Source organism: Fundulus heteroclitus, chromosome 3, assembly GCF_011125445.2.
Source record: "Fundulus heteroclitus isolate FHET01 chromosome 3, MU-UCD_Fhet_4.1, whole genome shotgun sequence".
Classification (NCBI taxonomy): Eukaryota; Metazoa; Chordata; class Actinopteri; order Cyprinodontiformes; family Fundulidae; genus Fundulus; species Fundulus heteroclitus.
The window spans coordinates 18,072,818-18,088,096 of NC_046363.1; the positions used below are offsets into that span (position 1 = coordinate 18,072,818).

The 15,279-nt window shown below is 40.1% G+C and overlaps 2 protein-coding genes across 5 annotated transcripts; both read left to right on the forward strand.

The window, feature by feature from the left end:
• The first annotated feature begins 358 nt into the window (after positions 1–358).
• Positions 359–4,705, forward strand: gpn2 (GPN-loop GTPase 2). 3 transcript variants are annotated; one of them, XM_021310526.2, is made up of 6 exons: positions 359–402; positions 676–1,207; positions 2,636–2,792; positions 2,887–3,047; positions 4,317–4,447; positions 4,614–4,705. In XM_021310526.2, exons 2-6 carry the CDS (start codon positions 788–790, stop codon positions 4,684–4,686), a joined length of 942 nt encoding a protein of 313 aa, XP_021166201.2. In that variant the 5' UTR covers positions 359–402; positions 676–787; the 3' UTR covers positions 4,687–4,705. The 3 variants fall into 3 exon arrangements, with proteins under 3 accessions (XP_021166201.2, XP_012707813.2, XP_021166200.2); XM_012852359.3 differs by lacking the exon at positions 359–402 and adding an exon at positions 432–582; XM_021310525.2 differs by lacking the exon at positions 359–402 and having other exon boundaries at positions 432–1,207.
• A 5,816-nt stretch (positions 4,706–10,521) lies between these two features.
• si:ch73-30l9.1 lies at positions 10,522–15,136 on the forward strand. 2 transcript variants are annotated; one of them, XM_036131427.1, is made up of 2 exons: positions 10,522–12,533; positions 12,675–15,136. In XM_036131427.1, the coding sequence occupies exon 2, from the start codon at positions 12,840–12,842 to the stop codon at positions 14,697–14,699; it is 1,860 nt and encodes a 619-aa protein (XP_035987320.1). In that variant the 5' UTR covers positions 10,522–12,533; positions 12,675–12,839; the 3' UTR covers positions 14,700–15,136. The 2 variants fall into 2 exon arrangements, with proteins under 2 accessions (XP_035987320.1, XP_035987313.1); XM_036131420.1 differs by having other exon boundaries at positions 10,522–12,505.
• The last annotated feature ends 143 nt before the right edge of the window (positions 15,137–15,279 follow it).

Consider the following 15,279-nt stretch of genomic DNA (forward strand, 5'->3'; position numbering starts at 1 on the left):
AAGAGATGGGACAGTAGAGCCAGGAAGGCCTTTTTACTAAACAACAGAGTACATAACAATTTTTAAGATAATATTGTCTTCTCTGTACACGCAAAAACAACCCATCCAACTCTTCTCCACAGTTTAGAAATTGGATGCATGACGTTTCCATTTCTTAATTTGCTAAATACAAGGAAATACCTGCAGTTAGTTTGCAATTAACTTTGTCTGATGAGCTAATCTAAACATGGTGGGAATCTGTAGGACAAACGTAGATTTTTTTTTTTAGCATGGAGAAGTACAATTCTAAATGAAATGCGCGTATGAGTCGTGTGACAATAGAAAACGCGACTTTTATTTGGAAAAGCAATTCCTATAACCCGGATGTAATTCCTAGCATTAGCATACGGGCTAGCAGCTGAGGTTTACATGCTCATTCTCACGCGACATGCTGTAAATATGTGTTATTGTTTTGGTAAAGAATTGGAGGTCATCTAAAATCCATATTAGTTATTGAATTAAGGGCCAATTCGGTTGTTTCTATACACATTCTGCCACGTCTAAGTTATTTAAAGAGTTCTTGAACCCATCTTTGTGAAGAAGGTCCAGGATTTATTTATTTTTGTCGCTTTTTAGTTCAGCTGTTTACGCCAGGAAGCGGATCTTATTCACTCATTTCTGCCTTTTTGTCATCAGAAGCAGCAAACAGTGAGTAAGTCCGCCCCATGCTGCCACACCTGCTCCCCCTGACAGGCCGGTCCCGGTTCGTGTGAGCTTCTGGACCCAGCTGCGGGGGATTTGGACAACCATGTCTGCGCAGACGGGGGTCCAGCCCTCGCTGCGCTTCGGCCAGGTGGTCATCGGCCCGCCGGGCTCGGGTAAAACCACCTACTGCCAGGGGATGCGGGAGTTCCTGACCGGCCTGGGGCGCCAGGTGGTGGTGGTGAACATGGACCCGGCCAACGAAGGGACCCCTTACTCCTGCGCCGTGGACATCGGCGAGCTGGTCACGCTGGACGACGTCATGGAGAACCTGAAGCTGGGGCCCAATGGCGGCCTCCTCTACTGCATGGAGTACGTGGAAGCCAACCTGGACTGGCTGGAGAGCAAGCTGGCCCAGTTCAGCGACTGCTACTTCTTGTTCGACTGCCCCGGACAGGTGGAGCTGTACACCCACCAGAGCTCGGTGAAGAACATCTTCTCCCAGCTGGCCAAGTGGAACTTCAGAGTAAGCCTGCTCCCCCAGGGATGAAATGCTGATCTGATCCCTGCGTCTTTACGTAATGCTTTCAAAAATAAAAAAATGCCACATACAGTAGCCTGCCAAAGCACCACACCTGTTCCTGCTCGAAAGTAAAGTCCAGTGCAGCAGGCAGAACAGAGTCCAGGTGTGCCTAATTCAGTCTACGCACAAATCCAGATGTTCTGTGAAGGCGTCAGAGGGTTGCCGTGGGGACAATGGCGAAGGCCACGGTTATCAGGTTGGTCAAATGTTTCGGGCGGCGTGTTGAAACCAGCCTAAACTGACAAGGCCAGGTCAGGGAGAGCAATAATCAGAGAGGCGGTGGAGGCCCCATGGTAGCTCTGGAGGAGCTGCACAATCTGGCAACCCAACAGCTGTGGTGGAGTCTTTCAAACCGAAGCTTTGTGGCAGAGAAGGCAAGTAGGAAGTTGCATTTGTAGCTTATTGCAAGCCATGAAGCAGACACGTAGAAGAAGAAAGCCATGTGGTCAGAGGAGAAGAAATGTGATATTTGGTCTCCAGGCAAAACATACGGTGGTGAGAGCATCATAATACTGTGTGGGTTTGCTTTTATTAATTAGGGATGGTGAGATGGACAGACCTTGATACAGGGTAATCCTGGTAGAAAAGTTGTTACAAGCTGCGGAAGACCTGAGGTGGAGTTACCGTACTTTGTGCAGAAGAACAGGCATAAATGGTTGTATTTTCCCTCAGTTCGAGCAGGTCAATAAGATTATTGCCAACAGAATGAGTATTTTGACCCCTAACTGCACTTGAAATAAGATGATGGAGATGAGTTGTTCCTATTTTAAGTGCAGAAATCTCATTCCGTCGGCAGATCATTTAAACTTGCTGCTCAAATCGAGGACAAATAAACCTATTTTGAGAAAATTGTACTTGCATTTAGTTCCCTTTTTTTTTTTGGCAATGGAGACATACCCCCAAAACAACTGCAACCAATCACCACTGCATGGTGCTGAACCCAAAGGAGCACCATCCGTCCTTTTTCCTTCACACGTATACAACACGTTGTCTCGGTCCGTCCCGCGACATTCCAGTAGAATAACTTTGCTGTTGTGGTTGTATCGTGACCAAATATCTCTGAAAACTGGACAGGTTGCAAGTCCATCACAGGGACACTCTCACACACACATCTATGGGCAATTTAGAGACAACAGATCACCTAACAGTCATGTTTTTGGACCATGGGAGGAACTAGAGTACCCGGAGAGAACCCACGCATGCACTGGGAGAACATGCCAACTCCATACACAAAGACCCCAGGATTTGAATTGTGTTGCACTGTATACAGCCTATTAATTGAACATATTAAACTGTAGATTAGATTTAGGTGCGCTGATTCTCATCCTCTCACCTTGTTTATGCTTTTTTTTTTTTTTTTTATGTTCTCAGCTCACAGCCGTGCACCTCGTAGACTCCCATTACTGCGCTGACCCAGCCAAGTTCATCTCCGTGCTGTGCACCTCCCTCTCCACCATGCTGCACGTGGAGCTTCCCCACGTCAACGTCCTCTCCAAGATGGACTTGATTGAGCAGTATGGACGACTGGGTAAGTGAAGAGGTATCGAGTTTAGATGCAAAGCGTGAAGTCTAAAGCATTTAATCCCGCCTCTGCTCTACACGTTGTTTTTCCTTCCAAACAGCATTCAACCTTGACTTCTACACAGACGTTATGGACCTCTCCTATCTGCTCGACCACTTGGCCGCCGACCCCTTCTTTAAAAAGTTTCGCCATCTTAACGAAAAGTTAGCGGAAGTCGTCCAGGATTACAGCCTCGTGTCCTTCGTGCCTCTCAACGTCCAGGTATCAGAGACAGCTTTTAGTCCTTTCACAAATGCTGTGTTGGGTGTACTATGCCGGGCAAAATGAGTTGAAAGAACGCTCTAATAGTTCATCGTGTTGTATTGTTCACTTCCTGGTTGAGCTGTTCCATCTAGTTTTGTTTTGGTTTTTCCGTACGTTTTATCCTAAACGTGAAAGTTGCAGTGACGATTGTGATTAGAAAAAGCTCACTGAACGTTTTCTCTCTTTATCAAGACACTCTGTGAGCTTTAATGCTCCAAATGTACACCAGGTTTGTCCAACTGATTGGCCAGATGTGTCATCAAAATGCAGAGCATGAGTGCGTGGCCCTTGAATTGATAACGTCCTGCAGAATATTGCATCCAAGACGTCTTTAGCGATTACAATATGGTGCTGAGAATAATGGTTCGATACATTGTGCAGCTCTAAAAGGGTTTATTGCAAAAATTATTTTAATGAAAACTCAGTTTAAAAATGTAAGCTTGTGGAGATTAAAACAGTGCTTTAACTACTTCAGTTTTAGTTAATCAAGTAATAACTTTATAATAAGCAACCCTCAGCTGTCACCAAACAAAATCTCTTTCCATAATTTGATTCGTTGGCCTATTTGGCAGAGAATCATTACTTTAGTTTTATGTAAGGTATTAAATCGTTCTCATCAGCTCTCCAAAGAAACTCAAACTCAATCAAGTCAGATGTCCAGAAAGGTTATTAATAATTAAGACTTGAAAAGATGGATGTGTTAAAAACACAATCTGCTTTCTGCACTTTTTGTTTTCCCTGACACGACAAATGAGGATCTGATTATGTAATTCCTGATACAGGATCTTAGCGCGTGGGCCAGGACTGGAGACTCTCCTCTTCCCTTTTATTATTATTATAGGCGCCTTTCACACTCTCATGACTTATGTCGTCAGTTTAGAAAGCAGAACTAAGTCTTTGGCCCAAGGAGAGAGAGGAGGCGAACTTTATCCCAGTGCAACTTTTTAGTCATTTCCAATGTATCTATGTTTATCTCGGCAAAAGCCAAACCTTGAACGAACCTCAAGGCCGAAGAAGACCGATGATCACCGCGTTCCCTCAAATGCTTCCAAACCCTTAAGAATATCTGTAAGGCTCTGAAACATCACAAAGAAACGTCCCCGTCCGGCCTGTGACCGAGGTTTCAGCGGGAGTATTTTTAGGCGAACGTTTTGTCACGGTAGTTTCTCTGAATTTCTACGGGGGAAGTCCCCAGATCACATGCCTGGTCTTTTTCTCTCTCTCCAGGACAAAGACAGCATGGTTCAGGTCTTACGGGCGGTGGACAAGGCCAACGGGTACTGCTTCGGAGACCTGGAGGAGAGGAATCTGCAGGCGATGATGTCAGCTGCTGTGGGGGCCGACTTCCAGTTCAGCTCGTATCCTTTCCTAGTCGCTGCGGTGACTCATCTGGGCTCAGATGAAAGCTAAACACAAAGTTTAAAACACTGGTCGCTACAGAAAATCATCTGTTGTGTTTAGAATAATATACAGAGAACATTTGTAGGGGTTTCTGTCTGTTTTCCTTTACATTTGACCCGCTAGAACTCTTGGCGTGCAAGAGAGGTATGTCGACACCAGCAGGAAGACGGTGGAAGAGGAAATGATGGAACTGTAAATAAAAAGGAGGGGAAAAATATGTTTTTGTTACCGTGTTGGTTTTTGTAATAAACGGTTTATTATTAATAAAAAACATGATTTTCTTGTTTTTTTGTGTGTGTGTGCTGCATGTTCTGTAGCACCGGATTAAAGTCTGAGACCAAAATATACATTTATTGCCTACATTCAAAGACTCACCATGAACTCGGCATGGAGAAACATGGTAGTGGCTGCATCGTCATACGGAGACACCTTGGCTGCATGAGAACAAAATTGAACTTTTTGGCCATTGATGCCAAAGGCTAAAAAAAGTAAAACTAGAAATCCCAATGAAAATGGTGTAAACATGGTGGTGGCTGTATCAGGATGAGCTAGTCAGAGTCGATGGAGAAGATAGTAACACAATCCTGGAGCTATTTTTTATTTATTTTTTTATATTGGGTTGTTTTAAAGAAGTTTGGACTTTATATCATAATCCGCCTACAGACCCACATTTTTGCTTTTTACCTAAATATATTTTAACACCTTCAAGATTACTGTGTGATTTTTTTTTTTTTGTTAAGTGACGCTGTCCTAAACGTTCACAGCAGAGGTGTCCAAACTTTTCGGTACATGGGCAAAAAAAATTAACACAATTTTTTTTTTTACACCAAAACAATTCAGATTTTTTTTCACCTGCTCTACAAAATATGATCATTTAAAATAAATAAATGAGTCAGATTTTTTTGTAGGAAATGAATGTGTAAATGATTGTAGATCCAACATTTAAAAAAGGGTTTTGCTCATTTGCTGTATTCATCCAGTTTGCAAATTATTCTGAATAATTTAATTTGACTCTAACAATAAACGGAACGGTTTTTGTCCTAGCTATATAAGAACCGTGTTTGGGTCAGTTGTTCTTTGAAAACACTTGCTCTAATTAGCCAATTTTAATAACTGATTTGTAATGTAATTGTAATGTATGTTTCAATGACAATAAAGATGATATTACATTACTATTACTAAAAATATCATTGGATATATGTTACTATGAAATTAAAGATGATGTTAAGGGTGTTCATTAAAAGATGAATACTTTGTGTTGTACTTAACATTTTTAATTGTAGGGTTTTAACTTCTCTGTAATAATTTTGCCCTAATTAAAAACTAAAATCTTCCATCAGCATCAGCCACCTGCTGGTGGACCAGATCTTTCTTAAAATGCTGTTGGGGGGGGGCATAAAATCAGTATAGGGCCCACCGGCCGCACTTTGGACACGCCTGGTTTATGGTATGGTTAGAAATGTCTTTCTTTGAATCTGAAGTTTTAACAGAGTTTTAATAGAGGGGAATGCACACTGCTGGCTAACACGATGCGAATGAAAGCCACCAGCGCCGCATCAGCTCAGCAGGGACTGTGCTGGCTCTCCTCTGGCCGCCAGGTGGCACATGTGCTCGCTGAAAACCTCCTCCCAGATCCGCTAAACTCCGCTCCGTCTCTTTCCTTCCGCCGAGGCAGAAAAATTAAGTCAGGCGGGGAGAGGGAGCCACATTAAATCTGTGTTTCTGCACAACTGGCCCTGTGTCTGGTCTTTGGGATGGAAGCTATTCCCCCCTTTTTCTAAATCTGGTTTAAACTCCCTGCTATTATAGCACAAGTTTCAGTTGTCTTCTCCCTTCACATCACGGCCTGTTTTTACAATGTCGTGTCTTTGAATCTCGCACCACCAATAAAACGAGACAGACCAAGACGCATATTACTCAGGGTTTAGTTTGTGTGTGTGTGTGTATGTGTGTGTATTTGTGTGTGTTTTTCCTGCTCTGTTGCAGTCAGACTAAAATAAAGCGTGATCCACTTCGCGAGCCTCTCACCAGTGTGGGAAATCACATTAACCCTCTGTGGTGTGATGTGGCTGCAAATTATCTCTGGACAGCTTCCTGCCTGCAAAGCTCTGTGTGCATTAGGGGGGTGTGTCAGGCAGAATGTTAAATTGTGTTTCAGTGTTTGTACATGTGATCAAGTATGCCTCCTCATTGGTACTTCCTGCCCCCCCCCCCCTTCCCTATAAAGCCCCCTAGAGGTAGATGTGTGGTCCGTTTGTGTGTGAAAAGAGAGACTGTGCGTGTGCGTGTGTGTGTGTGTGCCCAGAGTGAGAAAAGAAACCAAAAGGCACTCTTGCTCCACTTACATGCCAAATCAGAATTTATATCGATATCTATTCGATCGATTAAATGCCTCATTCCTTTTTTATTTTTCAATTATGCCTTAAAAAAAACACCCTCTGGTTTCCTTATCGCTCACACTTTGCATTGCCTTTCCACCCCAGCTCAATGCAGAACACACACCCTGTGCTGCCAAAAAAAAAAAAAAAATCTCCTTCATTCGCCTGTAGAGAAAAGATCTGCTCAGATGGTTCGTTCTTACTCGTCGTGAGACTTTGAAGCTGCCTACGTGTCTCATTTCAGCTAGATAAAGTCTGTTTTAATTTTCTGTTTGGTTCAGTTCAATGGCAGCAGGCTGAGAGAGAGAGAGCGACAGAGAGAGAGAGAGAGCAGGAGAACTGTGCGCCCATCCCCCCACGCTCAGCAGAGAGTGCGTTTCTGTCGGAGTGAGATACAGACCGAGAGGAGAGGGGGTGGTAGAGGAGAGCAGAGCAGGCAGACAGGCAGGCAGGCAGGGGAGGGAACAGGAGGGAATGTGCATTGGTAGTCTCGCTTGCTGCAAGGCTTCCTCCTTCTGCTGTGGAAAAACCTGTGCGTGTTGCCTCTCTCCACGAAACACTCCTGGAAACAGTGCAAATAAAGAACCAAAAGGCAGATTTACAAAATGAATGTGCCTAGATTGTTTTTGGTTTTATATTCATACAGTTTTCTTTTTTTTTTTCTGTTTTAAAAAAACGTTTTTTTGTTTTTTTTTGTTTTTTTAGAAACCAAGCTGGTTGAATTTCAAGTTGCTTTTAGTGTTTTCATGCAGAGTTACAGATTGCTGAGCAATTCTCTTAATCGTGGGCTTCTTACCAGCACTGAGGCTTTGAAAATGTTATGGTTTCAAAACTGCTAAAATCGTGATAATACTGGTTTAAACACCTGATAATGAGCTACCAGAGAAAATGGAATGTGTTTTCAGTAGCTATAAGGCTTCAAGCAAGAGAGACCCCCTATTGCATTCTCTATCAACAGACTAAAAGAGGGCTATCACTAGATGTGTGCAACATTAGGCCCTCAGAATGCAAAGTTAATACAAACAGCTCCACAATTAAACATAAATGTGACCAAATGTCAATCGAGTAGTGTCAAAGAGGTACACATTACCGATAACAACATTCGGAATTATAATATGGCACTATAGTGTCTTACGAACTTTGTGATGCAATCATAAATGTCTTCTCTAAAGATTTCAACAACCAACACGAGCCCAATTGTTTTCTAAACACTCTGGAGAACCCCGTTTTCCACTTAAAAAAATAATGTGATGCAAAATGAGTTCACTGTGTGAAGAAGTCAGTGCAGAGGCATACAAAATGAACAGACGCAACAGATGTGAAATGATGAAAACATGTGTAAGACTGATACCCAGACATTGAATCTGTATGAATTTTAAGTATTTCGTGCCTTAAAGGATTTTTACACGTCACACACATGCATTTAATAGAGAGCTTTGCCATCAACAATTTTACCACTGATAATTTGTATTTAAAATATTAATTAGTTTCATCCTTCTATTGATTATTTCTTAGCAATTCTGTAAATATGGATTATAGATTATAAGAACTGATTTTTTGGATTTAGACAAAAAGGATATATTTTTTTAAAGTGAAGGACAACAACCAAAATTGACCTCAACATTAGATGACACCTACATGTAACAGAACAAAACAATCTGAAAAACATACACATTTACAGAAAATACATATAAAACATAGAAAAACAATCTTGTCTGGTTCAAAGATTTACACAATGTCTATAAAGACTTTCATAATGACACTTCAAAATTGGATCTTCCTCCTAATCCCTTGATGCCTATTGTTGCTAATATGCAACAAACCATTTGTATTATGCTAACAGCCAAGAGAGAGTGTGCATTCCCCCAATAGCAGTTTTTACACATTCAGTGCAGACCTAGGAGCCTTCAGCAGGCACTTGTTTCTGGATCAACTGGTCCCCGACGGATGTATTTCTTGTTAAGAAAAAGAGGGCTAACCTTCTTAGCAACAAAGATAAGAAACATTACGCTATTTTTGAGTGTTTCCACAACCAATATTACGAGATTTTACAATTATTACAATATTTCAGTTGCATATTTGCAACATTCAGCAATTGGGCTAATGCTAAATTCAACACAGTGATATATAGAAATGGCTGTTGGGACTGGTTTGCTTTAGGAAACCCTAGTTGTATTGCCAAGTTAGTTTCAATAATATTCATAAAAATAACATACTGAGATATAAATGTATTTTCTGCTATTTATTTGTATGCATATCAAAATGAATGCATCCATGCAAACTGTGATGTTCAACTTTGCCTCAACAAAAAGCATAACTGCTTCTGTGCATTCCACAAGTTAAAAGGTGGACATCCATCCATACATAAATTTTCTTACATGCTTATCCCTCATGGGGTCGTAAGGGGTGCTGGTGTCTATCCCCAGCTGTCAATGGGCGAGAGGCAGGGTACACCCAGGACAGGTCGCCAGTCAATCGCAGGGCAAGGGTGAACATGTTGAATGTTATTTAGTCGGTAAAAATTATTTGTTACAATATAACAGATGCTTGTTATTTCTTTTTTGTCAGAATCTGTTTATTACATCTTTATTACTGTGTTACTTATATGTTACTGACCGTTATGCCTGTTGTTACAAATTTGCAACATACCTAAGTTTCTATTTATTTTTTGTGCAAAATCAAAGTAACAATCACAACTTATTTTAGCAACTACTTAAAAACAAGAAACAGCATTTTTTTATATGCACATATATGAATTCAGGCATCAAGGCCTCTTGAGGTTACACTTATACAATAAATGTGTTTTGAATGACTCCAACAAATAACATGAGTTCAGTTGCTTTTATTTAAGGAGTTCAACACACAAACTGAACAACATACAAATTTACTTAAATTTAAGAGAGAACTCACACAGATAGATTCATAATTAACAGATTCAGATGCATAAAACTATAGCAACACAATTTCTCGAATAACAATAATTATTGCGGTCAGTGCTGGACTTTGGTAAAGACTCACCAGGGAAGTTAGTTTTAGGGAGCCTAAAGAATATTTTTTATAAAATTTAAATGCTTTTTTTTATTAAACACATTGTTTTACAAGTTTCAAAAAAGCCCATCTAAGGAGTGAGTTGGTTTAATTTGTTTGATTTTCATGTAGATAATTTAATATCCCTTTGGGATTAGTAAAATATTTTTATTTAACTAATTAATTTTTTAATCAATACAGTGAAAATGTCATGGCCCCATCTCAAGCCAATTCATCAACCACAACCATTTCCGATGTAACAAAAGCTTTAACATGATCCAAGCTGTCTTCTTTGTCTCTGGCACACCTAACTGTGCTACATCGCCACATTCAGGTCTGGCATAGTTACTGCAACAGTTTGGGTCTTTTTTTTCTAAGAATGAAAATATTTCAAGAAATAAAGCTATGTATAGGGAACTTATTGGGTAGGGCAAATGCAAAGGTTGATTAAGTAAAACAGTTGTACTAGATACAATTGTAAACAAAGAAATACATTAAAAAAAGCTCATGTAAGCAGGGGCACCCAATGGGTATAACCCATAGGCCCACATCCTACTCTTTCTGGCCCTGATCATAGCATTTGTATTTGAAAAATTTCAATGCAGATGAATGTTTCGATGCTACGGAAGCCGAGAGAGGCCGTATCCCTCCGATACATTTTCACGGTGCTTTTCTCGAGAAAACGAGTTAATCATCTAGTTATCACGAGATAACGAAAGCCGTTTTCTCGTGATAACAAGATGATTGGTGTGTGTTAAAACTGATTATCCCGGTCATTGGGTGCAATTACACATACAACCAATTGGGGGCAGTGGTCACTCTGGTGGCATAAACAGGAGCGAGCACACCGAGGAAGATTACATTTTCTGGTTGGCTTTCAGCTTGTGTGTCTAATCTGTTTTATACTCCAGGTCAGTATTAATGCATTTAGAAGCGGTATTTAAGTTATCAGTAAGAGCTGACAAAGTTATGAAACCTAGGGTTGAGTAATACAGTATTCAGTTTGTGAAAAGTATTGAGTTGAAACGGGACATGTTAATGAAAAGCTAACTAATGCTAATGCTAGCGAACTTTCTGCTTGTGTGAAGCGCGGCAGATTCAGTGTTAAAGGGACAGTACACCATTTTCGGGTTTGGAGTGAAAGAGTAGTGTTGATTCGGAAAATGTGAGATGGTTATTCTGTTTAAAGACTGGAAACAGTTAAAAGCTAAAATGTTTGTGCACAGAAAGGAAAAAAAAAACTATACAAAATAGTTACTTTGCTGATATATAGTACAAGTGGTCTGAGGAAAAAAGAGAAAAGGTATTGAAGGTAAAGCAATGAATAAGGAGATTCATAATTAAAGGATTCATAATTATTAAAGAATTAATAAGTCTCATTCAAACATTCCTAATGTTAAAAAAGAAAGTGTTCTCTTGTTTGGATGAATGCCATGGTATATTTAAAATTTGTGCAACAGAAAAAGATAAAATCTTCCAGTTGGTGCTAAAAGGAGCTCAACTTGTTTGTCTCATCTGTTTTATACTCCAACCACACAGGTCGAGGGAAGAAATCATTACGTTACCTGCGACCTATCCAAGGTTGCAGGGCAACACATTAACCCCCAAAATGAGTCCAGATCAAAGTTTTTCATTAAAAAATAGTATTATTAGTATTTGCGCACACGCAGTACCGCGACTGCGCAACTACGGGCACAACAGGCATGGATGGACTGGGAATCCAGGGCTGTCGGTCAGCCTCATTCATCACTCATACAGGTTTACAGAAGGGAACATGGCACATTTCAGTGTAGCAGCAGCAGATTTTATAATATTATATTTTTAAACCCAAAAGGTTGACATTAATTTCTCTACAGAAAGTGTAGTAAAAAGTAAAGACTGCGGTTCTACACAAGGGTCAACAGGTGCCAGTGCCCCTGTAGAAAATTTTTTGTTTGATCCACAGTAATTAATATTTAATTAAAAAGCATCGGAGGGAGAGAACTGAAACATGTCCTATATCAGTTTGATTTTAAATTAAGTATACAAATGAAAATTAAACTATTTGGTCCCGGGCCAAAGTTTCTAGATCCTACCGACCCAGCCCCCCCTCCCCCCGGGGCTATTTTACCAATGTCTTTGTAAAATTAGTTCAGGTTTTCTCTCTTGTGTTGTGCAGTAGGCAGTCACTGAGTGTATAAACCTTAAAAATTAAATTTATTTAGTTTGCATTAAAAAGGGGATAAAAATGGGTCAATTTTTGCCAGTGTTAGTTTGCATGCTTAAGATGAAGATCCATTGTGAAGGAGACTGCTTATCCCTGTGAGATTAACTGTACAAGTTAAGGTTGAGTTAGATAATGCTGGAAGTTTACCATTTTCAGGCAGGAGTAACTCCCATTTTCTCACAGCATCTTTCTATATATAACCTCTGTTGCTAAAAACAGTGTCAGAACTTAGAGCATTAGATGTCTTTATTGTAATAAATGTGGTATTTTAAAGCGCAACATTTGACAGCAATTAACATGTGTTGTTCCTATTATTTTCCCAGATTACAATGGACCAGTTTCTCTCAGCTTTAAGAGAAAGAGGTGTTCCTGAGGTAAACCTAACAAAAATGGCAGAGGACAAGGTCAGGCTCACCTACATGTTCCAAATCAGTACGCAAAGGCAAAATCTGCCTGTCTGTCTGTCTGTCTGTCTGTCTGTCATACATTCATACATATTAAATTAAACATTTTTTAAACAACATTTACCAGTTAGCTAATAATAAAATCTCATGACTGCATTTGTTGTTTTAGGTGGATCAAGATATTGTAAGGCTGCTTGGTGAAGAGGAACTCTCAGTTTATATTCCTCGGTACGGTGACCGTGTTTTTGCCAAAAACTGGCGGAATTCCTCTTCGGCTGAAGCAGGGGAGACAGAGGAGAGGAAAAGAAAGTTGATAAATCGCCTAAGAGAGAAAATGAAACTTCCCTCTACACCCTCCCTCGCAGGAACCAGCAATAGCCAGTCAAGACCTGGACTTGGAAATAAGAATGCAGAGAGACAGACTAGAAAAATTGAACTTGGCTGGCTTAACTACCAAGACTGTGTGTACAAGCAAGTAAGAAGGCCTACTGGAGGCGGAACAAGAGAGATGATTGTCAAAAAAAATGACTTGGTATCCAGCCTTCTTGAGAAGGGTAAAACATTATTTTTTCCTAATGGTAAGTCAAAGAAAGGAAAACTAGAAGACTTTGAGTTCATGCTTTCTCTCATGGGTTCTGAGGAGCCCCTTGAGGACAATTTAACAATTGGAAGTTTGTATGAGCAAACAAACCATAAGCTTCTCAGGATTTATCTTTGTACAAAGTCAAAAAACTGTAGTGATTCTGATCCAAGCATTGATACAGATGAGCCCATTTTGCCTCAAATATCCAGCCATGCTGAGCCATCCTCATCCAGCTCATCAGTGTGTGTGTCAAGTCCCTTGCCTTGCAGCAATTTACAAAATGCATCAACACCCCAAACTACTTCTCCTCAGGCACAAGTCCTGCCACAGTCAATGCAACTGTTGATTGGTGATGATGATGATGAAATTATCTTTATTGGATCAGATACAAACTTACCTATTGATGACCTTGCAGACACACTGGTGTACTCACCCCTACAAGTCAGTACTGACCAAGCAGTAACCTTACTGACCACTGAAGCTTCAGATTCACCTCAACAAACAGTGGCAGCAGACATGGTTGAAAATGAAGATGGTATTGGTCCCATGATGGATTTTGGACAAGTATCCTCTCCTCAAGCAGTACGGGATTTCTTTGAAAATCCAGAAAATATTGCTGAAAAGCAGACTCTTGTGATTCGGCAAGTAAACTGTGTTATGGATATGGTTGAAGCATTTGCTGATGAGAATATCTTAGATGCTAATATTTCATTCCGACGTGTGCTTGAGCATGGCGAGGTTGAGGCTGGAGTGGGAAGTGGGATCATTAGAGATATTCTCACTGATTTCTGGAATTTGTTTTATGCAACAAAGACATGTGGAACAACCTACAAGATCCCTACTCTGCATCACAGTTTTCAACAAAAAGAGTGGGCTGCTGTTGCTCGTGTCTTGGCCTTTGGATGGCACAAATTCCAGTACCTCCCTATTCAGCTTGCCCCTCCATTTCTAACAGAGGCTCTGTCACTCAGAACTTCAGAAAATAACCTAATGGAGGCTTTCTTTAATTTCATCAGTCCCACTGAGAAGGATGTGCTAACTGAAGCTCTTGAAAACTTCAAAATGGCTGATGAAGAGGAACTTCTCAGCATTCTTAGCAGTCACAACTGCAGGTTGCTCCCAACCAAAGAAAATCTACAAAAACTAGTGGAAGAAATAGCTCACAAAGAGATGGTGCAAGAACCAGCTTTCATCATCAAGTGCTGGCAGCCAGTTCTTAGATCTGTTGGAGAATCAATGACTTTTCATGATCTGAACAAGATTTTAGATGATCTGAAACCCAGAGCAAGAAATATTACCAAGTGTATTCAGTTCCCTGCAGGCATGTCAGACGCAGAAACAATCACTTCCAACCAACTCTTAAGATTTATAAGAGAAAGAGATGAGAAGGAGCTTGGCCTTTTCCTCAGATACTGTACTGGGTCTGACTTGTTCCTGGCTAAAACCATTAAGGTCACATTTTCAAGTATGTCTGAGTTTACAATGCGCCCTGTGGCACACACCTGTAGTTGCTCATTGGAACTACCGTGTAACTACAGCAACTATGCAGAATTCAAATCAGAATTTTGCTCGGTATTAAAAAGTGGTGTGTGGGTGATGGACATGTTCTAAAGAAAGTTTGGTTACACTTTGGTGGAAGAGAAGATTCCAATGCTATTCTGTTATGTTCAAAACAGCCTATAGATAGTTATGTATATGTGCTGGACACTTTCACTGTAGCAGGAGAAAAAATTTGCTTATTTTTGTTTATATCAAACGTTTCGTAATACTGAAGGTTTTGTTTAAAAAAAAACAGTTATTAAGCTGTGTTTTACTTAAAGTATTCAGGAAAGTAAGAATGAACATCAGCAGGCTCAACTCTATTCTGTTTAGGATTTATTACAAGTTACATGTTTTATTTATGTAGCTACACATAAGCTACTTAAAATATTGATTTACTTTATATGTCAATTTCAGCAACAGCACTTGTTTGTGAGATATGGACCTATGGCATAATGTTGTGAAAAATGAGTCCAAGTTTAATCAATAAAAACATTTCTCATCTGTTACTTGAATATCCTTTTAACAAATGACAATTAAAAACTCAGTAGTACCTAGGAAATTCAGTTAATTATGTCACTGGAGTCATAACTTACTGCTACATGTATTACAAAATGGCTTCTATTAATGATGTGAAGATTTTTACTGATTA

What these genes read in the sequence shown, in the direction of transcription:
- gpn2 (XM_021310526.2), top strand. Translation starts at nt 788, where the DNA reads ATGTCTGCGCAGACGGGGGTCCAGCCCTCGCTGCGCTTCGGCCAGGTG. An exon ending in TCGTGCCTCTCAACGTCCAG is followed by an intron (nt 3,048 to 4,316) that starts GTATCAGAGACA and finishes CTCTCTCTCCAG; the next exon opens with GACAAAGACAGCATGGTTCA. An exon ending in GCCGACTTCCAGTTCAGCTC is followed by an intron (nt 4,448 to 4,613) that starts GTATCCTTTCCT and finishes TTGACCCGCTAG; the next exon opens with AACTCTTGGCGTGCAAGAGA.
- si:ch73-30l9.1 (XM_036131420.1), top strand. Translation starts at nt 12,431, where the DNA reads ATGGACCAGTTTCTCTCAGCTTTAAGAGAAAGAGGTGTTCCTGAGGTA. An exon ending in CAAAAATGGCAGAGGACAAG is followed by an intron (nt 12,506 to 12,674) that starts GTCAGGCTCACC and finishes TTGTTGTTTTAG; the next exon opens with GTGGATCAAGATATTGTAAG.